Genomic DNA, 27,842 nt, shown 5'->3' on the forward strand with positions numbered 1-27,842 from the left:
GACGGACCTTTGTCAGCAAAGTGATGTCTCTGCTTTTTAATACGCTGTCTAGGTTTATTATACCTTTTCTTCCAGGGAGCAAACATCTTTTAATTTCATGGCTGCAGTCACTGTCCACAGTGGATTTTAGAACCCAGCTCTACTCAGCTGCATCAAAACTTAATTAGTTTAAGCCAGCCCCACCCCTCACCTGGATCACTGCAACAAACTCTAATAAGTGTCTTTGCCCCAAGCTTCCTCATACACCTTGCTCCTGCCCTCTCTTCAGCAGAGGCAGAGTGATAAAGCGTGCACTAAGCCACATCTCTTTGCTGCATGTAACCATTGGCTGATTCCCCAATGGTTCTAAGAAGAAAGCCCAAACTTCTAAGACAAACTGTGACCTATGGGTTGACTCTGCTCCTTGACATGTCCTTGTATGGCTCACAAGCTACAAATGATTTTACATTTTAAAACTGGTGAGAGAAGTTGAAAGAATGTGACATGTGAAAATTATATGAACTTTATTCAGAATATACAAAGAAATCTTACCAACAGGAAAACAAAACAATCCAATTAAAAAATGGACAAAAGATCTTAACGGTCACCTCATCAAGGACACACAGATGGCAGATAAACATGCCAAGAGATGCTGAACCTCACAGGTTACTAGGGAACTGCAAATGAAAAGAAGAATAATGTACCACTACCTACCCGACAGGATGCCTAAAATCCAAAACACTGACACCACCAAATGCTGGTGAGGACGTGGAGCAACGGGAACCGTCATTTTCTGTTGATGGGAACACAGAATTGGTACAGCCACTTAGGAAGACAGTTTGGGGGTTTCTTAGGGGTTTCTTTCAGAAGTATACACACTTGTAACCATATGAACCAACCAGCCTGCTCCAAAGGGGTTGGAAACGAATCCACATGAATTCTGTGCATGCCAGGGAATTCCCCGCCAGTCCAGTCGTTAGACTCGGCGCTGTCACTGATGTGGGCCCGGGTTCATTTCTGGTCAGGAAAGTAGGATCCCACAGGCCACGTCACAGCCAAAAAAATAAAAAACAAACGTGCCTATGTATGCCTCTGGCGTTTTGTTTGTAACAAAAGTTGAAAGTAACTAAGATACCCTTTAATAAATGAATGGATAAATACACTATATCTGGAAAATGAAACATTATTTGTCCTAAAAAGAGATGAACCATCAAGTCATGAAAAGGTATGGAAGGCACAGTAGGAAGCGAAAGAAGCCAGTCTGAAAAGGCTACATACCTTTTGATTGCGACTATGTGACATTCTGGAAAAGACAAAATTATGGAGACAGTAAAATGGTCAGTGGTTGCCACCAGCTGAGAGAAGGAGGAAGGAATAAATAGGTGGAATATGCTGGATTTTTAGGGCAGTACTTGGATGCAACTCAATAACAACAGAATGATCTCTGTTCATTTCCAAGGCAAACCATTCAGCATCATGGTAATCCAAGTCTATGCCCCGACCCGTAATGCTGAAGAAGCTGAAGTTGAAGGGTTCGATGAAAACCTACAAGACCTTTTAGAACGAACACCCAAAAAAGATGTCTTTTTCATTATAGGGGACTGGAATACAAAAGTAGGCAGTCAAGAAACACCTGGAGTAACAGGCAAATTTGGCCTTGGAGTACAGAATGAAGCAGGGCAAAGGCTAATAGAGTTTTGCCAAGAGAACGCACTGGTCATAGCAAACACCCTCTTCCAACAACACAAGAGAAGACTCTACACATGGACATCACCAGATGGCCAACACCAAAATCAGACTGATTATATTCTTTGCAGCCAAAGATGGAGAAGCTCTATACAGTCAGCAAAAACAAGACCAGGAGCTGACTGTGGCTCAGATCATGAACTCCTTATTGCCAAATTCAGACTTAAATTGATGAAAGTGGGGAAAACCACTAGACCATTCAGGTATGGCCTAAATCAAATCCCTTATGATATACAGTGGAAGTGAGAAATAGATTTAAGGGACTAGACCTGATAGAGTGCCTGATGAACTATGGACAGAGGTTCATGATATTGTACAGGAGACAGGGAGCAAGACCACCCCCAAGAAAAAGAAATGCAAAAAATCAAAATGGCTGTCTGAGGAGGCCTTACAAATAGCTGTGAAAAGAGGGAAAAAGAAAAGCAAAGGAGAAAAGGAAAGATATACCCATTTGAATGCAGAGTTCCAAAGAATAGCAAGGAGAGATAAGAAAGCCTTCCTCAGTGATCAGTGCAAAGAAATAAAGGAAAACAACAGAATGGGAAAGACTAGAGATCTCTTCAAGAAAATCAGAGATACCAAGGGAACATTTCATGCAAAGATGGGTTCGATAAAGGACAGAAATGGTATGGACCTAACAGAAGCAGAAGATATTAAGAAGAGATGGCAAGAATACACAGAAGAATTGTACAAAAAAGATCTTCACAACCCAGATAATCACGATGGTGTGATCACTCACCTAGAGCCAGACATCCTGGAATGTGAAGTCAAGTGGGCCTTAGGAAGCATCACTACCAACAAAGCCAGTGGAGGTGATGGAATTCCAATGGAGCTATTTAAAATCCTAAGAGATGATGCTGTGAAAGTGCTACACTCAATATGCCAGTAAATTTGGAAAACTCAGCAGTGGCCACAGGACTGGAAAAGGTCAGTTTTCATTCCAGTCCCAAAGAAAGGCAATGCCAAAGAATGCTCAAACTACCACACAATTGCACTCATCTCACATGCTAGTAAAGTAATGCTCAAAATTCTCCAAGCCAGGCTTCAACAATACATGAACCATGAACTTCCAGATGTTCAAGCTAGTTTTAGAAAAGGCAGAGGAACCAGAGATCAAATTGCCAACATCCACCAGATCATTGAAAAAGCAAGAGTTCCAGAAAAACATCTATTTCTGCTTTATTGACTATGCCAAAGCCTTTGACTGTGTGGATCACAATAAACTGTGGAAAATTCTGAAAGAGATGGGAATACCAGACCACTTGACCTGCCTCTTGAGAAATCTGCATGCAGGTCAGGAAGCAACAGTTAGAACTGGACATGGAAAAAGAGACTGGTTCCAAATAGGAAAAGGAGTACGTGAAGGCTGTATATTGTCATCCTGCTTATTTAACTTATATGCAGAGTACATCATGAGAAACGCTGGCTGGAGGAAGCACAAGCTAGAATCAAGGTTGCTGGGAGAAATATCAATAACCTCAGATATGCAGAGGACGTCACACTTATGGCAGAAAGTGAAGAGGAACTAAAAAGCCTCTTGATGAAAGTGAAAGAGGAGAGTGAAAAAGTTGGCTTAAAGCTCAACATTCAGAAAACTGAGATCATGTCATCCAGTCCCATCACTTCATGGCATATAGATGGGGAAACAGTGGAAACAGTGGCTCACTTTATTTTTTCGGGCTCCAAAATCACTTCAGATGGTGACTGCAGCCGTGAAATTAAAAGATGCTTGCTCCTTGGAAGAAAAGCTATGACCAACCTAGACAGCACATTAAAAAGCAGAGACATTACTTTGCCAACAAAAGTCCAGCTAGTCAAGGCTATGGGTTTTCCAGTAGTCACGTATGGATGTGAGAGTTGGACCATAAAGAAAGCTGAGTGCCAAAGAATTGATGCTTTTGAACTGTGGTGTTGGAGAAGACTCTTGAGAGTCCCTTAGACTGCAAGGAAATCCAACCAGTCTATCCTAAAGGAGATCAGTCCTGAGTGTTCATTGGAAGGACTGATGCTGAAGCTGAAACTCCAATACTTTGGCCACCTGATGCGAAGAACTGACTCATTGGAAAAGACCCTGATGCTGGGAAATATTGAGAGGAGGAAGAGAAAGCGGTGGCAGAGGATGAGATAATTGGATGAGATGGTTGGATAGTCCATCACCGACTCGATGCACATGCGCTTGAGTAAGCTCCGGGAGTTGGTGATGGACAGGGAGGCCTGGTGTGCTACAGTCCATGGGGTCTCAAAGAGTTGGACACGACTGAGCCACTGAACTGAACTGAACTATGACAATTAATTTTAGTAGTCAACTTGGCTAAGCCCTGGTACCCAGTTTTTGGTCAAGTATTAGTCTGAATGTTGTTGAGAAGGTATTTTCTAGATGTGATTAACGTTTAAGTCAGTAGGCAATAAGTAAAGCAGATTATCCTTGATAGTGTGGGTGGGTCTTACCCAGTCAGTTGAAGGCCTTACGAGGAAACACTGAGGTTCCCCGAGAAAGGAGTTCAGCTTCCAGGCTGTCTTCAGAGTCAAGGCTCCAGCACCAGCTCTTCCCCATTCCGAGCCTGCTGGCACGTCCTACAGGCTGGGACTCGCCAGGACGCACAACTGTGCGAGCCAATTTCTTCAAATAAATTCCTCTCTCTCTCTCTGTCTCTCTTTCTGTCTTCCTCCTATTGCTTCTATTTCTCCAGAGAATTTGGCTACTAATGTAACTTTCTCTCTCTTGTTGAACATTGTGGATTTAAATATGCTAGTCTGGGTGAAGATATGTTGGGGATGAAGATATTTTTACTTGGAAAACTCTCTTTAGTGTTAGAGTGAAAAGTGCCACTCCTCTGGTTTTGGGGTTAATAGTTGCAATGAATACTTCAGGGAAACACCAACCTTCAGTTTTACTTTGTGTTGTTCTGGGGAGGGGAGGCGGCGTGGCCTTGCTGCAAGGCATGCGGGATCTGAGTTCCTTCACCAGACTTAGTTTCTGTGCTCCTGTCCTCTACGCTGGAAGCCCGGAGTCTTAACCACAGGACCACCAACCCTCAGTTTAGATGAGCATTTGCCAGTGGGGAAAGTAGAAAGATTTCTGGCATTGGAAAGCTTGCTGGAACTAGGTTATCTTTGAAACCACAATCTTGGGTTCCACAGGAAGCATATACACTCAGCACAAGTAGGTGGTGATAGTCTGAAAAGTACTCCTTGGAAATCTGAAGCAGGTGCAGCTGTCTTTAGCCAGTGGAAACTTTAGACATAACGCCAAGAAATGGTCTACCAAAACCTCCCTTCCATCTACACACTGGCTTGCTTGGTTCCACTTTGGCTAAATGCACAACTGATGTTTATTTTGCTTCTAAAATTGTTTGCTATTGTTTCACAAACATTGTAGCAGCTATTAAGGAATTTTGTTTTAAAGAGAAAAAATGACTTACAACCCCACTACTGTAGAAACTCATTTCGTTGAGCCTTTTCTTTTTCCTTTAACAAATATTTATTTAATTGGTGGCACTGGCTCTGAGTTGTGGCACGTGGGATCTTTAGCTGCAGCATATGGGATCTAGTTCCCTGGTCAGGGATCCTCGGCCCTCTGCCTTGGGATGGCCAAGTTCTTTTTAGCCACTGGACCACCAGGGAAGTCCCTCGTTGAGCCTTTATAAGGACAAAGACAAAAAAAAAAAAAAAAGCTGGCAGACCTTGGAATCCAGGGCAGGGGCCTCTGGAGATGGGAAAAGCACAGAGAAACTAGGGTGGCACAATGGTCGCTTCTGAAATGAAATTGAGGAGTTGAAATTCTCCCCAGGGCAGCGTGGGACTGAAAGAGCATGCACCCCTCTTGGAAACCCCCAGGGCTGTTCGGTTTTTGGGTCCCAGGCTCAACAATCTGCGGCCGTTTCTGTTTTGTCTCTCAGAGCCCCGGCTCAGGACAGTTTGGCAACTACAAGGTTGAGCGCGACAGACACAGGGAACGGCCGTGGCTAGACTGGAGCCTGCGTGCAGGTGAGTGGGGCCAAGGCCAGGCCACCCAGCACGGCTCAGCCGCACCTCAGAGCCGCTGGCCCCACGTTGGCGGCCTGCTGGTCTCCTTACTCTACGGGTCTTGGGAAGGGAACACTGTCCAAGGCCGTCTTAACCTAGCGGTGCAGGGCGCTGATGAGAGGGGAGGACAAATGGCAAGCAAACTAATTTGTATTCACTGCATCCTGGCTGCAGAGGAGAGAGATGAAGCTCGCTGCCTGGGTGTGAGCCATCCTGGCCATTTAGCTGCCCCATGCCTGCTTTTCCTTTGGTACCAATAACAATACTGATGCTAGAGCTGTCATGAAGACTCAATTATGATGCACGAAGTACTTAGAACAGCCAGGAACATACTAAGCATTACAGACATGTGTGCTGTTACTATCTTTACTTGAGTAATAATTTGAGCCGCACCCTGCTCATCTTTTCCCACTGAGGAAACTGAGGCTCATCAGGATTAAGTCAATTACCGGAGATGGCAGAGCCTGAAACCAAACCCAGATTTATCTGACAGCAGTGTTTTCTTCTCGGAACATGACCGGGCCTGCTCACTGCTATTTAATTCCCTCTCCTGTTTGCCAGCTTAAGGCTCAGTTTATTCTTTGTACCGACAAGGGTGAAATCCTATATGACAGAGGCTCTGCCTTTAATCCGTCATTCATGGGGGTGTCGGCACTTCCCCATACACCCTCCTCTTATAGACCTAATCTGGCCCTTCTGATAATTGTCTGTGCTTCCTCTGACTTTCAGAAAGCAGAGGATAACAACTAAATAAAAGAAATACTCTGAGAAGCAGGAGCCCTATCAGACTGCTGGATCTAGGGGAGCAATTGGCCTGTTAGGACAGTGGTGACCAACATAAATAGTATAAACACAAACCTTAAAGGTATTTGAAATTTTTCTAATAGCTGTATCAAAAAGGTAAAAAACAAAGGCAAAATTAATCTTAATAATATTTAACCGAATATATCCAAAATATACTGTTTTGACCTGGAACCAATATAAAATTATTCATAAGATATATATATATATCTTATAATACATACACATCTCATAATATGTATCTCATTATATATATATATATATATAGTTCAGTTGCTAGAGCGTGTCACTCTTTGTGACCCCATGGACTGCAGCCCGCCAGGCCTTCCTGCCCTCTACTGTCTCCCAGGAATTTGCTCAAGTTCATGTCCTTTAAGTCCAGGGATGTAAGTGTGAAATCCATTGTGTATCTCACACATGCAGCCCTAGTAGCCCAACAGGTACCAGCTAGACACAAGGATGCACTTGTTCCAAGGGCCTTCATTCATTCTACGTCTCTCTGCATCCCCTTTCTTCTTCCAGGGGCAGAGTCTGGGATGAAAAAAAAAATGGCTGAAGCGGTGAAGTAACCCCTCATCCCCCGCTCCCGCATCGTCCCCGTTGAGGGCCGTTTTGCAGGCGGCTGAGATTTCTCCTGCGGTTAGAGGGTCTGCGCCCAAATGCAAAGTTTGCACTTTTCACCCCACTGGGCCAGGGGTGAGGATGGGGGCGCTTCAAGCTCTAGGGGGGATTCGGGCCTCTCCTGGACCCCCGAAAGTCCTTCCCAGCACTTGGTGCCCAAAGGGGCAGAGCGGCCTCCGCCGGCACAGCACCCCGGGCGGGGGGGCGCGGGGCGGGCACTCGGACCTGCCGAGCGGACTCTTGGCCGGGCTCGGGTTTCCTGGGCCGGATGGCCGGTCACAGCCCGGAGACGGCGAGCTCGGGATGCCCGGCGGGCGTGCGCGGCTCGGACCCGCCCGCGCGCGGCCCCCGGCGCAGCTGCCGCCTCCCCCGGGCCGGAGGCGGTGGGAAGCCCCTTCCCTGGCTCCGCGCCCCCTTGGCGGGGCCCTGGGCGGAGCCGCCCACCTGTCCCCCGGGACGCCCCACGGGGGCCGAGCGGGGGCGGGCGCGGAGGGCCGGAGAAAAGGCGCGGGCGGCGCGCGCGGCAGGAGTGAGGGCGCCAGGCGAGCGCGGGACGGGCACGCGAGCTGCCGCGCTGCGCGCACAGGGACCGGGAGCTCGCGGAGCAGCCGGGTGCTCGCGGCGTCCGAACGGGGACAGGTGAGGGGCGGCAGGTGACGGGCGACGGGAGTCCCGGGCCGGAGGCCGCGGACCAGGGACGCGTTGGGACCGAAACAAGGGCAGAGGGAGGACCAGTCCGGGCGGCGAAGGGGCGAGGGTACGCCTGCGGGGCCGCTGCCCCTTTAAGGTTGCCGGGGCGACGGCTCTGGCCAGAGCGAGGCGCATTGACGTCAGCAGCCGGGCGCTGATTGGCTGCGGCGCGGCCGTTTCCGGTGGCGCCGTTGCGGAGCCGCTATCGCCGAGTGAAGCGGAGCCGGGAGGGCGTCGCTGAGGGAGTCCCGCCGGCCGTCTCCGAGCCCGCAGCCCAGCTCGCCGCCGCCCATCCGCAGGTGAGGGGGCTCGCGGGCCCCGGCGCTCCTCGCCTCGCCTCCTGCCGCCCGCCCGGCGGCGCCGGGCCGACCCAAGATGGCGTCGCGGGGAGAGCCCTGCGGGGGGATGGCCGCCCGCCCGCGCGGCCTCTCCTCACGGCTGCCGCGGGCCCCGCGCTGACCGGCGTCCGCGCCCCGGGCCGCCCCTGAGGCTCCCGGCTCCCAGCGCGGGCCCGCCCCCGCCACCGCGCTCGCCCTCCCCCCACAAGGGCGGCGGCGGGGGGCCTGCAGAGCCCCCAGCTCTTCCGGCCGCCTGGGGGGCGGGGGCCGTGCTTTTCCCCCGCGGCCGCCTCCGCGTCCGCCCGCGGCGATCCCCTACCGTCCCGGCCAGCCGTCCGCCCCGCCCCCGCGGCGGCGGCCGCCGGCCTTCCCCGTCAGTCTCCTCTCGTCAGCCCCCTCTCGCCGGCCTACCCTGTCATTCCCCTTTCGTCAGCCCCGTCTTGTCGGCCTTCTCTCGTCGGCCCCCCTCTCGCCTTCCCCGCCCCGCTGCCCCCCCTGGGGTCTCCCCGCGGCTTTCCGACCGGAGTGAGATGGGGGCCTCCCTCCCGCGGCCCGGGCCCAAGTGCCGCGAAGGGCACGTCCCTGCTCTCCTCCGACACGTCCGGGGTACCCGGGAGCTCCCCCTCCCCCCCAGCCCGGGGCACGCGCGTCCGCGCCGGGAGGAGCCCGCGGGAGTGGCCTTCTCCGTGGTCCCCGAGGATGACCCCCAGGAAGGACTGGCCGCGGCCTGAATGAGCGACCTTCTCAAAGGGTCTGACATACTTCCTCGCGTCTAACCTTTTGGATACGGCGTTGTGTTAATATCACAACTGATTTTCCAGAAGAACAAATCCCAGTGTTTTTTTAGGAGAGACAATGCGGTGTCCGTTTTTTAGCAGTTAAATAACTGGGGACGAGGGAGAGCTAAATTGTAGGCTCTTAGAACTGAGTACAAGTGCAGAGTGAATCTATTCCATTAAGAAATTAAGACCGTGAAATACGGATTTTCTGGGGTTCACACATCAATCCTGGGGCATTTCTATTAATATGCCGCCAAATTACCAGTGTCCACTTTCTGGTCTTTTAAATACATTGTTGCAAACAAAAAGCCAGTTTCGCCTCTTGGACCCAGTTCTCTCATTTCGATCACAGACCTGACCTTTGAATGGTTTTCTCTGGTCAGTTGAAAACATGTATTGATATTCCCGAAATGTATCTCAGTGTTTCGAAACACAGAAAGATCTCATTGACCGTTTTTGGTGTCTTTCAGTACAGTGTATTTTCTAAAGCAGAAAATCCTGAAGTGGATTTTAAGTTGGTATGGTTGTCTGACTTGTGAAAGAGGCGGGTGTAAATCTATCTTAAAGTAATCTGTGTGTGTGTGTGTGAGGGAGTTTATTTCTGAAGGAGCAGCAGGAATCTTTTTCTGTGGCCTCTTTAATTTATGTGCCTGTCAGGTGTCTACAAACTTTCTCATGGTCTGTTAATTAGTCTACTGTTACTGACCTTTACCATGAAAGCTGTCAAAACAAAATGAGTAACAGCATTTTGTGCTGTGGCTCTTCACTGTGCTGTTTCTTTGTCCTTTGAAATTTAGTTTGATCTCATTTGTTTTGTGCGCATTGAATTTGGGAAACGTGGGTTAGTACTGAAATCTCTTGCAGAGTGGAGAGCACCTCACCTTTATCTTCTGATCTTAATTACATGATAATTAGGAGTTGGAAGGAAAACAGTTTGTGACTCTTGTTAAGTTAGTGAGCTTTGAATTCCAGGGTAAGATTAGCCGCCCATTATTGCGTTTATTTTACTTCACATCGAAGTAGTTTAAACCCTCTAAAAGTCACTAATGTAGTTTATTGAGTCTTCATGTGAGTTAAAAACTTGATGTTTTAACATTTCCCTATTCAAATCTTTTATAGTTTACTTGTTAAGGTGTTTATATGGTGTTTTTGTTTTTCTATTAGTAGCGATAAAGATTTTCCTTTTTACTAGTGGATAATTGTGTTATCGTTTAAGACTGGAATCTGGTACAAAGAGTCTGGGATTAAAAATTGGTTTTATAACTCATCTGGGTTTTCTTTTGTGTTTTGAACCATTTTGGTTGTGTTGGCTTATGAGAGCCTGTGCTCCAGTGGTTTGCTGGGTGAGATCGGCCTGCTCCCCTGGGATCCAGGTTATGTGAAGGGGACGTCAGATGTTCCTCATGGTGCTTCCTTGCTTTCACCAAGCGCCGACTGGCATACCTTCTAATTCTCTGTCCTGTTTACCCTTTGCACGCTTCCCGCGTCGTCCTGATTTCTTTTGCAGAAGAGAACTGAATGAAATTCCCTTGGGGTCTGCCTGACTCCTCAGCACCAGCCCCGCCGGGGAGAGCCGCTCACACTTCCTCTCTCGGCCCGGGGGCCGGCTGCGCGTGTGCCTCTCAGGGCCTGGGTGCAGCACTGCCTTGCCCGAATGTGCCTTCTCCTCATACTTCACTCCCTGGCCCTCACCTCCCTGTTTTAAAATTAAAAAAACCTACCTAGTGAGAATGAAGTCTTTGTGAATCAGTTGCCTGGTGAATTTGCTAAGGCGAAGGCCAGCTCTACGTTTGCTCTTTGTGAATAGTTTTCCCAAGCTTCTGTGTCTTCTCCGTAGTGAACCATGGCATCCGGCACCACCGCCAGCGAGGAGGAGCGCAGCCTCCGGGAGTGCGAGCTCTATGTCCAGAAGCACAACATCCAAGCGCTGCTCAAGGACTCCATCGTGCAGCTGTGCACCGCCCGGCCCGAGCGGCCCATGGCCTTCCTCAGGGAGTACTTCGAGAAGCTGGAGAAGGTAGACAGGAATGGGCGAGCCTGAGAGCTGGCCCTCACGGTGGTTGAATGCACGGCTGGGTAATGTCACTGATCGCTGTCTTTGGGGAGAAAAGGAGTGCTGACCAGATAATAATTTATCATCATCATCATCATCATTTAAAATAGAATTTCAGAAAAGAATACAGTTAATGCGTTTGTAGTAGCTTGTAACTTTGTAATCAGAGTTTATCAGAACTACTCTGAATGCTCAGCTTACTTGGCTAACAGGTTTTCCAACCATAGTTCCTTGTAACTGTTTTAATTAATACATAAAATGGACCAAATGAAATAACTGAGTTGGTTCAGTTGATTGGAAGTAGTACAACACTGGTCAGCAGAAACTATTGCAAGATTGTAAACCGATTATATTCCAGTAAAAATTAAAAAATAAAAATGGTACATCAGTGGTGTGAATTGAGAACTTTTGCAGTACTTGAAAGCATTTAATGCTGTTTTCTTCAGCAAAACAAGTAAGCTTGTAGGCTTTATCCTGCGTTTGAAATCACTGTTCTGGAGCATACAAGTCTGGCTTGTGACTCGTGTATCAGAAGCTCTGAGTTGTCCAAGTGTGTTTTACTGTAGGATGTGTCCCAGAGTAAATCGACTCTGGAGCAGAGAGAGTAAGATTGATGGCTGTCAGAATTTTACTTTATTTACAATTCTGGTCAGGACTTGTTTCCTCTTGAAAAAAGATTCAGTTTTTACTCATTGGTGTTCATCCTTATTGTGTGTGTGTCAGTCGCACCTAAGCATGGGGTATGTGCTTTTCTAAGCAAAGTGGTCATTTTTCATCAAGGTTAGTTCAATCCCTTCAAAAAAATGATGAATGAGAAAGTTTGGATTGTTAAGAGTTTTAAGTAGTTTGTTTGATTTGCTCCTGAAATTTCAGCAGGATAGTTACAGATTTTCTTAACTCATATTGAAATTTTTTTTTTTTTTTCAAAAATATGGAACGCTTCACGAATTTGCGTGTCATCCTTGCGCAGGGGCCATGCTAATCTTCTCTGTATCGTTCCAATTTTAGTATATGTGCTGCCGAAGCGAGCACCATATTGAAGTTTTGATGTGGTTCACAATGACTGTGAATCACTTGGGAGGCATTTTCTTAGGTGTATGATTGTTAATTATCTAGTTGTATTGCAGAAAGGTTTATACTGTATCCCACTGGTTTGGACAACTTCTCAAACAGCATAATTTATTAGTAAAAGAATCTGTTTTACTAATGTTCAAAAAATGTTTGGGTGGCTCAGTGACTGGACCCTTCTTCCCGTTTTCTTGGAAAGCTGTTGAAATTGGTTTTTAGTACCATGGTTAGAATAATTAAAACAACAGGAAAGCCTAGCCAGCCCCAGTGAGTGTAGCCTTGGTGTTTGGGGACTGTGGCAGAAAGTCTGGTTTCCCTCTCACTGAAGCGGCTGCTGGTAGTGGAGCGTTGTTGCACCAGGCTGCTGTGCGCCTTCCCTCCCTGTTTAGAAGGGAAGTGCGTTCCTGGAGGTCTGGTTCTGAAGTCGGTCACTGTAAGGTGATCCCTCTGCTCCCTGGACATCAATAGAGCCACCCGCTGAGCGGCCGAGGTGGGTGAGACGTGAAGTGTGTGTCTTTTTATAGGGAGAGTGGAGTGTGGTGCTCATTTCAGGGCTTGTTTTTTCATGGCCCTGTTGGAGCACTGACTGCAGGGAAAACAGGAGAGGATCATGCAAGTAGTCTCTTTGCACCTGGGATTTTTAGATGTGATGTGTGTCGGCCTCTCTACCTTTTAATAGAGTCACAGCTTACCACTTTTTCTGTAATTCATGGATTTTTGTTTATTTGCATTCATTCCTTTAGCCAAGGTTGAATACAGATACCCGGACATTGGAGAAACTAGAGTTTCAGCTGTTCAACAGGTCGTTTTTCTGTACGTTAGGTGTTGAGTTATATGTCTGAAAATACAGTCACACTCTTGTCACCTCTGCCGTGCTAACCAGGGCTCATGTTTCTGGTTCCCTCAACTGCTCAGTAAGAAATGCCCCAGAAACCTATCTCAGTTGGTCCTCTGACAGCGTCTGTGTTTTACTTCAGACGGTTGTTTGTAATCCGAGTCCTCTCTTCTGTGTGTGTTCATTTGAACCTTGCCAACTAGTAGATGAGAGGATTTGTGATGGCGCTGACCATGGAGTGCCCGTGTGCCAGGTGCGGGGCGAGCCCTTGACCTTTTATGAATACTCACTACTTCAAACGTGTGCGGTTGGTGATTGTCACCGTTTTACAGAGGAAGCAGTAAAGCTAAGAGGGGCCAGGGAGCTTGGCCGTGGTCACGCAGGGACCAGCTTTCGTTGCAGCACTTCGTGACCCCTGGGTCTCGGTGGTTACTCCACATGTCCTGACACTTGGCCACGTGCAGCCGTCTGTGCTCAGCCCATCTGTCTTGGCTGCACATGTCTTGTTCCGGGGTCCAGTGGAAGGAGCAACCGTAGATAAGGCCGTGTTCTAAAGGCAGAGCGGGTCAGATGCTCCAGGGGCCAGAGTGCACTATTACAAGAACAAGCCACGTACCAAACCCCGAGCCAGTGGGCTGGGACGTCGACTTCACCCTCTGGGAAGAATGGATGTCAGGGCAGGGAGGATGTGCAAACACGTTGAGTTAGCCACGGGCACGGAATCAGAACTTAATGTGCTGGGATGCATTGACAGTAAGTGGACTGGGAGGGGTTCGTTTGAGGAGTGAGGAGACTGAAGCATGGCGGCAGCAAGGAAACGCATAAAAACGTGTCACGGCGCGCAGTAGAGATGGGTGCCCTCAGCAATGGCTCTGTCATCAGGACCAGGCTACATCCAAGTGCTGTTGATGATGGAACCCGGAGAGCACTGTTAGAACTGCAGTGCTCTTGGCACTTCAGAATTGTCTAAGACAGCAAAAATGCACTTAGAAGGTACTTCCAAATAAAGGGTTGCTTGTGAGATTTTTCATGAATTTTTTGTGAAATATCAATGACAAATCTTGGGTAGAATCTGTTTTCATTTATGCTCTTGAACTTTTAACTTTGGGGAGACTTGAGTTTTAAAGTTCTCTGTTAATATGGAATGAAAAAAACCTTACCTGTTACTGTAATTACCAGAATGACAGTGAAGTGGGTTTTCTTTGAAAATTTTTTAAAAAACAGTTTGGTTACATATTTGCCCGTGGTTCAGCATGACAATAAAAAGTCTTTTTCCTACTTCTTTGTCTCCCTGGAATGCTGCCTGAGTTGCATCATATACGGGCATTTATACTGTTGTGTCCAGTGTGCATGGTATCCCATTGTACGGATGTACATTAATGCATGGTACTTAATCACCACATTGATGACCATTTTGGTGGTTTCCGGTATTTTGCTGTTAAAAGCTTTGGTATAATGAATAACTCTGTGTATCTTGTAATTCCACATACATGCATGTTTTAAAGTAAATTCCTAACATAGGCACACTGGATTATTTGATCAACAGGTAAGTGCATTTGTAACTAAATATGCAAATACCTTCACGTTAGTTTCGTTATAGGCCTTTATTACTGTGTTTTTAATTGAAAAATCTAAAGAGATGAGAAAAATAAAGCTGGTTCCTCCCTCCAAAAAATAAAAAGATTGGGCACAAGTCTACTGATAGAAATAAGCACTGTTCTTGCCTCAGTGGTGGTTGTTCTAGATGGTTCTTGCTGCACTTGTGTGTTCTTTGATTTGTCTTGATGCCAGACGCAGAGCTGAGTACCAGGCAGGAGAAAAAGCCGCCCCTCCTTAAATTCTTTTTTATCAGAATTTTTCAGAAATAATTAGTAAATGCTGTCATTTAGAATTTGAAGGCTGTTTTAGGAAAAGAATGGAGAATGAGTCATGAACGAGAAGGTGATAGCTCACCATTCTTGGCTTTTTTCATTCGGGTTTTACGTCAGTCATAACTCATTCTCTACTGCAGACCTGAGAGGGATTTCTTTTTAAGGCCCTAGATCTGAAAAATAAGATTGTTAAATAGTTGATCTTGGTTTCATATGGATTGGTTTAATAAGTTGTAAAAAACAGGTAAACCAAATGTCACCCTGCCTGTAAAGAATGCTTCCAGCTCTGTTAGGATATATATTGTTATGTCTCCTCTTGGTTGAAGTCCAGGTTCCCATCACATTTCATTATCTGTTGAATATGAATCCTGCAGGCTGAGCACTCTCTCGTATTGTTTTTTGTACTCCCCCTGCCTAGTGTAGATGTGGCGTGGCAGGTCCGCAGAGTGTGTATTGAGTTAATGGAGTAACCTGATAGTCTAGACTTTCTTATGTCACTTTGCTGTGCCTGGGTGATATTCCTAGATGGCATGCATGGGCAAGGCAGGGATCTCACACTCATTTCCCAGAGTTTTGTTTTGCAGTTTATTACTGTTGAGTGCATTATAGATCATTGTCAATTTATTACTACAATGAGTGTATAGTTTTTAATTTGCATGTTATGTGCCCTTGTACCAATGGCTTTTTGTTTGTTTGTTAGTATAGTGTCTATCACCATCTGAGGAGCAGTATAACCCTTTCAGGGTATTTCTCTTCAAACTCGACTCTCCATTTTCTCCCATTCGTGATTGACCTTTTCCCCTTAACTTTCATGTTGATAAGGAGAGATTTGTAGTGACTGAGAAGGACTGTCATTAGAATATGAGAATGCCAGTGAAGAGCACTGATGGAGGGTCTCATTTTATAAACTTGTAATTTTTCAGGAGGAGGCAAAGCAGATCCAGAACCTGCAGAAAGCAGGCAGCCGTGCAGACTCTCGGGAGGATGAAATCTCCCCCCCGCCCCCCAACCCCGTGGTGAAGGGCCGGCGACGACGTGGGGCCATCAGCGCCGAGGTCTACACGGAGGAGGATGCTGCGTCCTATGTTCGGAAGGTACCTGCATGCGGGAACGTCTCCTCTGATGAACGCGCGCTGTTCCCAGTAGTAAACACAGACAGGGTGGGCTGTACTCCATCCTGCGCTGTTCCTGGGTACTGGGGAGCAGGTTTCTGCAATAATAGGCCGTCAGAGGAGGTATCTATAGTGATTATAAAACAGTCAGTACTTGAGTTTGGGGGATTTTCTTTTCCGTGGTGGTGTTTTGCAGTGAAAGACCAGACAGTGCTCCTTTTTGTCTCGAGTCGTGCTGTCAGGTTTTTGGTGTCTTCTCACTCACGTGTGGCTTTAACATTTTGCTCTGTAAGCGTCATTCATCTCCACTGGCTCTTTCTCAGAGCCAGTCTGCCATTTCCAGTTACGAGATTAGCCTGAAGGGGGAAGATAATTGGGCTGGCAAGAGGTTGTGAGACTAACAGTAAATGATCATACTTTAGAAGATGACCAGTTACCATAAAATGCTTAGGTGTGCCTCAGTAATGACCTTGGGTAAGGTGGTTGTTGACTAGGAACCAAATACCAGCCTTTCAGGACAGGCCTAGTTGTAGACAAAGGGGATTAATTAGTATTTGTTCACTCAAAGTCAGTATTTGTGGGTCACAGATAGTGTGAGAGTGTTGTGTTGAAAATACTTAACTCAAAGCAGCCTTGTTCAAATACCTAAGGTAGCTTGACATCTAATTGAAGTGTCGGTTGCAGTTGTGAAGTCGTTTTGGTTTATGGAGTGTATGGCATGGTCATTGGACTCTCTGCTCTTTCCAGGTTATTCCCAAAGATTACAAGACAATGGCTGCTTTAGCTAAAGCCATTGAAAAGAACGTGCTGTTCTCACATCTCGATGACAACGAGAGGAGGTAGGTGATGCTATCTTTCTGGTACAGTTGGGATCCCAAACTAGCTGCCTCATTGTTGCAGGTTTTAAAGGGTCTTCATAATTGTTCACCTCGTGCCACTCCAGGCTGAAAATCTAGAAGCTCTAAGGTTAGCTAACAGACTAAGGTCTGTTAGTTCTCAGGTTAATGTTGTGTAACACGAAGCCTTCTCTCTCTGCAGTGACATTTTTGACGCCATGTTCCCCGTTTCCTTTATTGCTGGAGAGACTGTTATTCAGCAGGGTAAGGGTGGCTGCTTTTATGCAAGTGCTGTTATTAAAGCTGTGAAGTTTTTTTCCTCTTTAAGCCTACCATCTTCCTTTTGGTATACTGTTGGATTTTCTTATTTCTTTAATTAAAATCTTCTGAACTAAAAGTAAAAGGCACACTTTGAGTAAGGGACTAATATTTCCCTAATGTCAGTATAGTTTTGTTTATAGTAACTGTTAAAGAAAATTCGTGCATTTTTACTTTATAAGGAATTCCAGAGCCACATATATTTTATATATCCTTTATATGGATTATTAACCAGTCAGAGGAAAATAAAGTAGAAATAAGCCACACACTCAGATTCTTCATCATCTAGCCCATCTCTGTACAAGGCTCTGTACCTTCTGCTGACTCTATTTTGCCCACACACCCCGACATGGAGCTCATGTTTTGGGTGTTCCCTCTTTTTTCCTATCTGTTTACTCTCAGTATTTCCATGGGTTTTCATAATCCGTATATTTTCTTCTTCAGTGACAAGGTGATATGTTGTTACTATTGTAACAACTTGTTTTGTTGTTTTAGATGACATGGCAGTTAACATTTCTGTACATATAAGTGACTTGCTTAAGTTATTTTTCAGAGGCATCTTCACCATGAGATGACTGATGACCTGGTCAGTTTTATGACTTGTAAAATATATTGCTGGACTTTTTGGTTTGATTTGTTCATTAATTTATAATTTGCTTCTGACTTTTTTACTCTCCTCACTTTTAGGTGATGAAGGGGATAACTTCTACGTGATTGACCAAGGAGAGATGGATGTAAGATTTAATAATAGCAAAAATATGTCGAGAATCTTAAAAGTCAGTTTGTTATTTACTGCTTTCTATTTATTTTTTATTTACTGCTTTTTAGAGTGTCTGAAGGACTATTACATCCTTGTATGTTAGATTCCTTTTGCCAAATGTTTTACTGACACCAAGAAAGGCCATTTTTACTGACACTAAACCTTTTAAATATAATTTCTTTGGCTGAATGTACAGTTCAGGACTTCTGCTAGGTTAGCAGTTAAGGCCTGTGTGCCTGCTTTTGAGTAGGATAAGGTCGGGGGAGGCTCGGCAGGTCATGAGCTGGGAGACTTGGTACAGTCTCTGTACTGTACATCTTGTCCCTCCCATGAGAGTGTTAGAAAAGTCGGTGGCATAGCAAGTAAAGTGCTAACCAGCGCAGTGCCTGGCACAGGCTTCTATAAATACACTTGTTCAGTGGCTAAGTTGTGTCCAACTCTTTGCAACCCCATGGACTGCAGCACGCCAGGCTCTTCTGTCCTCCACTCTCTCCTGGAGGTTGCTTATAGTCATGTCCATTGAGTCAGTGATGCTCTGTAACCATCTCATCCTCTGCTGCCCCCTTCTCCTTTTGGCTAGTAAATACGTAACGAGTACTGTTAATGCCTAGTTCACTTTTTTGCTCTCATCATCCCTTCTGAGGGCCTTTTTCTTACCAGATAATTAAACCAGGTAAATTATAGACACTCTGAACATACTTGATTTGTCAGAAGTCATGTGTCTTGCTCTGCTGTGTACCGGAGAGGTAACATTTAATTTTCTGCAAAGTTCAGGATTCTGATCTCTTAAAAAAGAGTGTGCAGGTTTTTAATCCGTATGTATTTGTGTCTGTAGAGATAACCAGTGCTTTTGTATTTTAGGTCTATGTCAACAATGAATGGGCAACCAGTGTCGGGGAAGGAGGGAGCTTCGGGGAGCTCGCTCTGATTTACGGGACTCCTCGAGCGGCCACTGTCAAGGCCAAGACGAACGTGAAACTGTGGGGCATTGACCGGGACAGCTACCGAAGGATCCTCATGGTGAGGCCCATGGGGGTGGGTGCAGACCACTGTCCAGGCTGTGTGGCTTGGTGTTCGACAGTACCACCGCGGGAAGATGGGAATACTTCTACTTGTAATGACTGAATGCTTGACCTTAGCATTACCCACTACACCGTTTGCAACAAAGATCTTTTAGAACAGAACTTTGGCTGAAATAATACAGAGACAAACACGGGATGTGTATGCAGTGGTCAGCTGATGTTTGGAACTGTCTCCATTGGTCAGCACATCTTCCTTTAGCCAGTCTTCACACAGACAGATGGCTTGATGGATGCTGCTCTGACGTTTCTATGGTAGCAGTTTGAGTTCCTTCTTTCTGTGGAGGATTAGGGTTGTGGAGAAGGACCCTGAGCTGGAAGTATACTCAGCTTTACTTGGGGTTTTTTTTCTTTTTTTTTTTTTTGAGAACTGCTTATTTGCTTTTTTGACATTTTAGTATTTGATGAATTCTTTATCTATATACCTGGTGTTCCTTTTACGAGCAGGTTACTGAGAACTATTTATTGAACACAGACCTTAGCATCTTCAGCAGGAGAAAACAAGCAAGCTCTGACAGACTGCTGTTGTCAGTTTACCTGAAACATTTCTTACTCCACAGCGTTGTGTGAATTACACATTTTAGAGATATGACTTTCTTTTTTTCATTTACAGGGAAGCACGCTGAGAAAGCGGAAGATGTATGAGAAGTTTCTTAGTAAAGTGTCTATTTTAGGTAAGTTGGAAAGTTGCATGGAGAATTGCTAAATTGAAGTGTTAATAATGCTTAAGGAAATGGATTCTGTTTCATAAAGATTGCTTGAGTTATCAATATTTTTTCATAGTAACAAAAAACACAGGAATGTGGAGCTAAAGTTTGGCTACGAAGTAATTTCAATGTGTGTTTAGTTTGCTAGTGGGTGGCTGACCTCTTAGTTAGAAATAAGTGCTACTGATTTCCTCCTGGAAGGATAGAAAGGCTGGACGTGTCCTCCAGACGGTGGATGGCTGGTTATCCCCGGGACGTGGTCTCCATTGCTCTGTGAGTTTTTTCAGTTCAGGAAAGTGAGTGTTGCCAAGAATGTGTGTCTTCTGTGGAAAGGTTTTGTGTCACTTGCTAGCTTTCTCTGAAAAAATGCTAGAAGTTTGAGGAAATGTAGAGCCGCGTAATCAGAGGGGCTTCTGTGTGATCTGTTTTGTGGACTTGGAGACATTATTACAAGCTGCTCTTCATTGGGAGGGAATGGTGAGTTTCATAAGGTCACACAGTCTTAATCATTGCTTTTTACAGTGACTTGACTTTTTTGCCCTTACTTTTCCTTTCTTGGAAATGATTACTTTCTAGTGTCTCAAGTGTCAGTTTGGCCTTTGGGAACATAAGTTATTTTTTAGTTATTCTTGTTGGTTTTGTAAATAAATCTGAGTTATTTCTCTGCATTTCTGGAACAGATTCTTTTTGGGTCCTGTAATTGCAGGTTTGATTTTCATTGATGGCAGTCTTTGGCAATACTTAATGATCACATTCTTTTCATTCCTTTCCCATTGGATGCAGTTGGTGTAGATTTACCTGGCTCCTGGGCCCCTGAATTCAGGAGGGCACTTGGGCCACCTGTAAGTGACAGGGGGTTGTTGCTAAGAGAGAGGTAGTTGAAGACAGGTGCCAAGTTGAATCTGAGCCACACTAGAGTGTTTTAGTTGACTTTTTTATACTTTTTGTTTTGAAATTTTTAGCAATACCAAGTAACATAGAGAAAACTCTTTTGTCATCTGCCTTTTAGAATCTCTGGACAAGTGGGAGCGTCTCACGGTAGCTGATGCGTTGGAACCAGTCCAGTTTGAAGACGGGCAGAAGATTGTGGTTCAGGGGGAGCCGGGTGATGAGTTCTTCATTATTTTAGAGGTAAAGACGGGGCAGCCCCGGAGGGGGATGGGGCAGCCCGGAGGGAGACGGGGCAGCCCCGGAGGGGGACGGGGCCCTGGTCCTCGGTCACAGCTGCTGTTTTGGGGTTACCTGACAGTTTTAGTTAAAGGTTATCATTCCTTTTGAAATGCGGACGTTTGCTTTTCTGCTGTTGCTAAGTCGCTTCAGTCGTATCCGACTCTGTGCGACCCCATAAACGGCAGCCCACCAAGCTCCCTGTCCCTGGGATTCTCAAGGCAAGAACACTGGAGTGGGTTGCCATTTCCTTCTCCATGCTTTTCTGCCAGGCCACCACATTTTAAATGAGTTTAAGTCAGAATTGTGGGAAGTATTAGCCAGATTCTGATCTACTCAAGTTACTTCTGCTTATACAGGCCAGACGGAGCTCGGCCACTCAACTCACAGACTGTGAAGTGAGGTACATTTCTGTTAAAATCATGCCTTGGGGCTGCGTGGCAATAAAGGGCCCAGCTCAGGTCTTTAAATTCTCTGTTTTCCTGTGTTTTATATGCTCATGACCGTCGACATGGAGATCTGCACAGCTGGTGTGCTGTGAGTGCGGTCAGGAAACGCTGCCGGTATTTCTCGAGCCAGGGGTTGAGGAAGTCTTCGTGAGAAGGGCCGGGCAGTAACTAGTCCAGGCTTTTCTGAGCCCTGGTGTTTCTTTTGCAGACAGAACTCTTCTCACGGTGAGACAGCAGGCAGGGGCTGCACCTAGAGGAGCTGGTGTGTCGCTCATGTATAGCTGTGTCTATAAAGAGGCGGTGCGCCTGGACCTGGCGCTCCTCCTGCAGTTTCTCACCTCAGTCCCAACCCTGGAAGCCCCTCGGCCTGATGCGAAGCCCCCCGGGGGGGCTGGAGGTCAAGCCTGTGCTGACTCTTCAGTCCTCTTCATGACATGAACACAGAGGATTTGAAATAGCTGCTGAATTTTTTTCTTTGCAGAGCTCTAAAGTTGCACAGGGCGTTCCATGTGTCCCCTAGGAGTCGGCCGTATTAACATGTGTTGCTCTTTGGTGCTCCCATCACAGGGCTCGGCCGCTGTGCTGCAGCGGCGTTCAGAGAACGAAGAGTTTGTGGAAGTGGGAAGGTTGGGGCCTTCGGACTACTTTGGTAAGTGGGTCCCTCGGGGTGAAGTCCCTTCTCGGCAAGCATCACAGTCCTTCCTGGTCTTGTTTTCCTTCTCCTGCATTTGTTTTTACTTTAGTTTTTTGGCTCTGGAAGAGTTTGACCTTTACTCAGTTAATATGTTACTATCTCACGTCTGTCATTGGACTGTTTTTTCTGAATTGCCGATGTCGTGTGGCCTGTGCGGGTCTCTCTCTGCTCTGAGGGTGCCTCCGGGAAAGCGTTCCGGGAGTGCACCCGCGCTCAGCCCTCTCTCCCCTCCAGGCGAGATCGCTCTGCTGATGAACCGGCCCCGTGCAGCCACCGTTGTGGCCCGCGGCCCGCTGAAGTGCGTCAAGCTGGACCGGCCGCGGTTCGAGCGCGTCCTCGGCCCGTGCTCCGACATCCTCAAGCGCAACATCCAGCAGTACAATAGCTTCGTGTCCCTGTCCGTCTGAGGCGCCCGCCCCGCGCCACGCAGACGCGCTGCCCGCCGGCGCCCCGGGGCCGCGGGCGCCGCAGCTTCTTGTTGGCTTCTGTTCCAGTTGCTTTTGTGGCACCGTTTTTATTTTGGAGCATTACTGAGTGCTCACACAGTTAAATAAATAGAAGGATTCTCTGGAGACTCTGCTGTCCCTGCTTCTCTGTGCAGTGTTAGTGTTCACACCCCCACCCGCACCCCAGCTCTCTGTCGGCCGAGGGCTGACCCCGCCCCGCCGAGTTACGTGGAGCCTGAGCGACAGCGCGAGGTCTCCTCTGAGTGACACGCGTCTCCTGTTACCATGAGCATTCTTCAGACTGTGGCTATATGTGTGCTGTCTGTCTGCATAGAATACGTGATTTCTCATGAAGCTCTGAGGATTAGGAACAGGTATAGCAGACTCTTCATGTAGTGGGGCATCTGCCTGTAGTTAAAGTAGCTTAAGGGTGGGAATGCCCAGTGCTGCTGTGATATGACCAGTTGTTTTTTTAATGAGAGTTTGTATCTGTCAGGCAGATTTGCCGGGTCTTGTTTATCTCCGGTTGCTAAGGTTTCCTCTTCAGCTCAGCAGCATGTGGAGGTGTGGCTATCTGCTCCTGCTTTCTGCATTTCACACCGAAGCATAAGCTACAAATACCGGTTCTGATTTAACGACATCTGCCTCAGCTCACAGATTCTGATTAGACCTTCCTCTTTCCAGCTAGTGCCAAATACTCATCAGCAGATGCTGAATTGACAATGAGAATTCGAGGTCTGCATTCTTGGTGGTTAACTGGGAGCTTCTGGTTAGTGTGTGTCCTTCAGGTGACCCCAGGATGGTCATCTCTTACGCTCTGCAAGCCCCGACTCCAGGACAGACACACTCAGTGTCGATGTCATGACAGAGAAAGGGAAGAGGGGTTGCTAAAGGGGGCGATGGCAGGCAGACAGAGTTCAGTGTTGGGACTCTGCCCCCTAAGTTCACCGGGGCAGGGGACTTGGAAGACGTTCTTTACTCTGCTTCTGCACCTGCACGGCTCCTCGCCCCGCTTTAAGTCAACTAGACTTTATGGGGGGTTGGGGGCGGGGGCGGATGTGTCTGTGTTTCTCACCCGACAGAAAGGCCATCCTGCTGAGAAGTTCTTCCCTACCCACTGTTCTATTCCCTGGGAAACTTTTCTGTGTAAACTTGTGTTTTGAGTCTTAACTATTTCAGTGTTTTCCAGCTTTATCAACCTTGTGTTACACTATTCCATGTGCACCAATGATAATCCCACTGTTCATCTTTATTGTTTTTTTAAACAGCATCTCACAGTTCCGTAATGTAGGCACTTTTATTTACATTGTGATCTTTATAACATAACATGTAGGGGTATATTTGGGAGTGACTGCAAGCGTTTCTTTTTCCTTCTGTGTGCAACTGACTCTGATTATTAATCCCTTCTCCTTACCCTTTCCTGGGTCGTTAAATTGGTCATGGTACATGTTTTTCACAGATTTGAACAGTTTTTAGGTTGTTACTAGTTTGGAGTATAAATCTGGGAAACATTTTCTTTACATTTTAGTGTGGAATAGAAAGCCACCTTACTACAAATTTTTTATTTTTCAAAATTATACTAAATAAGGATTTTTGATCTGTATTTTGTGTTTAACTGCCTTTTTATATTTAAAAGATTAAAACATGTTAATTAGCTTAAAGCTTAATTTGATCTTTGTTTAAATGCCAAAACTGTACTTAACTAAATTATTTAGAATGTCATATGTTTGCACAGTTTCCTATATGTATATAATCATGTTCCATGTATATTTAGATACCTACAATGCTTCCTAAATGAATTTTGCTCTTAAGTCATTTGGCTTTGCTGTTTACCCCTTTTTGTAGTTTTTAATCTAAAAAAATTGAAGTCTGAATTTAAAAACGATCACATTTTAAGCTTTATCTTTGTGCAGTCTGGGTGTGTGTGAGAAACCACAGTTGGCACCATTTGTCTCAGTGGATAGCCTGAGCTTCAGCCGCCGTCATTTCTGGGCTTGGTAAGGGAGTTATGAGATCTCCTGCTCTAGGCAGTGTGGACCGCCAAAGGACCATTTTGTACTGTTGCTTGGTTACTAGTCCGATTATACTCTGTGTGCTAATATACTCTCTTCTTTTTGTTATAGATTGTCTCGACGGTAGGTCAAGTAATAAAAAGATTAAATAATTTAATTCTTTAATGAATCAGTTTTTCTTCCCTTTCTCCTTTTCTTCTCTTCTCCATCCCCACTCCCCAGAAACTCCGAATCCAAATCCGGCGTGCAAGGATGAAAATTGATTGTAAATTAGGAGATGAGGGATCACTGAAAGAGTACGTTTGTTTTCAGTGTTTTCCAGTTCAGTCTGTCAGTGAATCTAAACTCCTTACTTTCAGGGTCATTGAGATGTACCGGATCTGTTTACTGAGTGATGGAAGGAAAAGACTAAATCAAGGCAAAGAATTTCTTTTTGTTAAGGGTAGACTGGCTCTCTGGCCTTGAAACTTTCCCAGACTGAATGGAAAATACTCCTAGGTCAGCATGCTTCTTGGTTTAAATTTAACCAAGTGCATTTGTATATTTAGGTGTGTGTCTGTGTTTTGCACACATATAAAGTCATTTCTAATATTTATTCCTCAAATTTCTGAGGCATGGGATGATTAATTGAGTCTGTTAGAATGGTGGACTTCATTTCTTCATACCCTACTGGAACTGGGTGCTGCTTCGTAGCACATGCGCTTTGTCCAGATGCAGTCACCTCCTCCCGCAGTCCACTAGAGTTGGAATATTTAACAATATAATTGAAGAGCATTTTCCTGGGTTGACTATACTGGTTGTAGATTAATTTTCCCTCTCAAACACTGGCTCATATGAAATCCTTTTTTAATGATGTGAGCGTATTGATGTCATAAAATTGAAGTTGTATGATGTTAGTTTTCTTAACATTGCCTTCTTTCCAACCACAAATTGATAGCTGAACCTGTTCTGTATTTTTGTTAGGCCCTGGCAAGTGTATTTCTAGATGGGCTGAAACAGCATTGAGAAGCAGCGTCTAGATCACCATTTAATGTGACCCCCAAGTAGCTGTCCTAATAGTGAGTGCCGGGTAAGACTGGAGAGGAGAAGCTGAAATCTCTCCCTTCTTACCCTGTGGAATTTTACACAGAAGCCAGCGTTGTTGAAGGACAAATTTGTGAAGTGCAGACTCTTCACAGAGTCTGTGGTTCAGAGTCTGTGGTCCTAGGTGCAGAGCTGTGACTTCATCCTGACGCAGCCTAAAACCCAAACCCCAGAGGAGGCGCGTTTCTTCCTTTTGTGGAAGCTCTGCCAGTGTAGAAAAGCAGCTCTGTGGTTTCCCCAGTCACCACTAGATGGAGAGCTCGTCATTGTCTTTGTTCACCACAGAGTCATCACACAGTTGATCCTCGTTCTTCACGGAAGCTGTATTTGTGCATTTTGCAAACCTGTCTGCTCGCTGGGATGTGTTTGTACCCCAGGTCAGCCCTTGCAGCACCGTCAGGGTCATGCCCAGGCCGGAGCGGCGCGGAGGGGATGCTCTCTTGCCCGACACACGCGCCCGGCCCGGGTCAGACGAGGCAGTACCCTGCCTTCTTTCAGATTTAGGCCTGTGAGCCGGTTCCCTTTCTGTTGGTCCTGTTTAATGCCATTTTTTTCCCCCTGCATTTTTGAGCTTCTCTGTTGGTGATTTCGCCGTTTAAGATGGCCCCAGAGGAGTTCTCAGCTTCTGGCTGGTGTTCGCGAGTGTAACTCACTTCCCTCAGGCGTGAGCTGCAGTGCTGTTGGCCATGGGTTCAGGATTCATGCAGCAGCAGTGGCTGGGGTGTCTTTGCACACCCAACACAGACAGCAGACGATCACGGGTCGGCTGGCGGGCCAAGGTGTAACGAGAGGCTCTGGGGAACCTACGCGCCTGTTTCTAATAGGAGCAGACAGCTGTCTCCCCCACTCAGTCTCTGGTGACTTTGTCTACCATTTCTTGGTGGTGGTTCTTCAGTTGCCAAGTCGTGTCTGACTCTGACCCCATGGACTGCAGCACACCAGGCTTCCCTGTCCATCATCATCTCCCAGAGTTTGCTCAAACTCATGTCCACTGAGTTGGTGATGCCATCCAACCATCTCGACCTCTGTCTAAACCACCATCAATAAGAGAGGCAACTACACTTCTTACAGTCTTCAAACCCAGATGCCCTCTAGGTTTGGGGGAGGCTGAGTTCCTCCAGACCTCTTCACCAGCTCACGATCCATCTGTTCCCTTTCATTTTTTTACTTTGCCATCAGTAGTAACGACAGGAACACAAAAAATTCTTACACAGAAGACAAGAATTTTCAGTCTTGGACGTGTTGGAAGAAGCTGATAGTTCCAAGACTGGGGTCTTCTGTGTTACGGTGTTTTTGACAAATAGTGTAGTCTTAATTTTGGTGTTAGTGAAAGAACAATGGTGTGTGAGACAGGTGAGTCAGGAGGTGGTTAGGTGCCGGATACACTGGTCACACTCAGTTCTGTCGCTCGGTTTGTGAAGGAGACCAGCGTCTTTATTACCGCGGGCCACCTGAACACGAGAGGCTGGCTTGATGTGGAGCTGGGCTCGGCCTGCCTGGGGCTCTGCCGTCTGGATTTGGGGACCGTTTGTTCTGTCCTTGGGCCGCTTCTGCCCGCGTTTTCCCTGCCGTCCCTCTGTTCCCCCCACTCCGGCTCGAAGCAGGAGAAACTGTTCGTAAGGGGGGAGCCCCAGGGGCAGGGAGACTCCTCGGTGCTGCAGGCCTCTGGGGTTAAGGTCCCTCTACCAAAGACTGGTTTCTGTTGTAAAGTCAACAAACAGCTTCACAAGCCGGGTGTGTTTCTGGGTTCAGTGGAAGGGACACTTTGGCATAGCTGTGACCCCCTAGGTTGTGTGGTTTTAGCTGACCTTCCTGAGCCTGTTTCCTTGGCAGTCCGGATGAGGTGGGGATTCTGTCTACGGGCGGGTCGGGGGCGGCATGCGGCGGGAGCTCGGGGGGGGGGGGGCGGTCATGGTGTCTGCACCTTGGGGTGTGGCAGTGGGGGCCCTGGGGGGCCGGAAGCCCATCTAGAGTGTGTCCCCTGGGGCTGTCTCTGGGCACACGGCCGAGGTCCTGGATGAAGTCCAGAGGTGCTGCCCTGGGACCCGCCTCAGACTCAGTGTCTTCCCACCCCCTCATCACCAGCATCTGAGCCTCTGGCCTTTACCTGAAAAGCCGATCTGACGACATCAGCCCTTGTCGCCTGCCTCCTGATTCATACGAATATACCCGTCATGTGTGCTGTCGCGGGCTCTGGAGTGAGAAACAAGACCTCCTGTTCAGACGTGAGCAGGTCAGCAGAGACAGGGCTCGCCAGACAGGAAGTCCCCAAACGCCCGGAGGCTTAGGAAGTAAAGTGGACTGAGCCCTGTCTGAGCAGGCGGTGGAGGGGAGGGCATCTAGAGCGTCAGATTGCTCCGGGCAGCCTGCTG

General features: G+C 46.8%; 1 protein-coding gene and 1 non-coding gene across 4 annotated transcripts; one reads left to right on the plus strand and one right to left on the minus strand.

The window, feature by feature from the left end:
• The first annotated feature begins 7,676 nt into the window (after positions 1 to 7,676).
• Positions 7,677 to 24,544, plus strand: PRKAR1A (protein kinase cAMP-dependent type I regulatory subunit alpha). Of its 3 annotated transcripts, none has more exons than XM_043447278.1 (11): positions 7,677 to 7,812; positions 10,818 to 10,997; positions 15,731 to 15,901; positions 16,667 to 16,758; positions 16,958 to 17,019; positions 17,761 to 17,807; positions 18,695 to 18,853; positions 19,526 to 19,586; positions 20,629 to 20,750; positions 21,803 to 21,884; positions 22,164 to 24,544. In XM_043447278.1, exons 2-11 carry the CDS (start codon positions 10,824 to 10,826, stop codon positions 22,334 to 22,336), a joined length of 1,143 nt encoding a protein of 380 aa, XP_043303213.1. In that variant the 5' UTR covers positions 7,677 to 7,812; positions 10,818 to 10,823; the 3' UTR covers positions 22,337 to 24,544. The 3 variants fall into 3 exon arrangements, with proteins under 3 accessions (XP_043303213.1, XP_043303299.1, XP_043303360.1); XM_043447364.1 differs by lacking the exon at positions 7,677 to 7,812 and adding an exon at positions 7,831 to 8,162; XM_043447425.1 differs by lacking the exons at positions 7,677 to 7,812; positions 21,803 to 21,884; positions 22,164 to 24,544 and adding exons at positions 8,008 to 8,162; positions 20,821 to 20,963 and having other exon boundaries at positions 20,629 to 20,779.
• Positions 11,959 to 12,065, minus strand: LOC122424826. The gene has a single exon (XR_006264566.1). It is a non-coding gene; the product is annotated as a U6 spliceosomal RNA (small nuclear RNA).
• Positions 24,545 to 27,842: the final 3,298 nt, after the last annotated feature.

This window comes from Cervus canadensis, chromosome 1, assembly GCF_019320065.1.
Source record: "Cervus canadensis isolate Bull #8, Minnesota chromosome 1, ASM1932006v1, whole genome shotgun sequence".
NCBI lineage: Eukaryota > Metazoa > Chordata > Mammalia > Artiodactyla > Cervidae > Cervus > Cervus canadensis.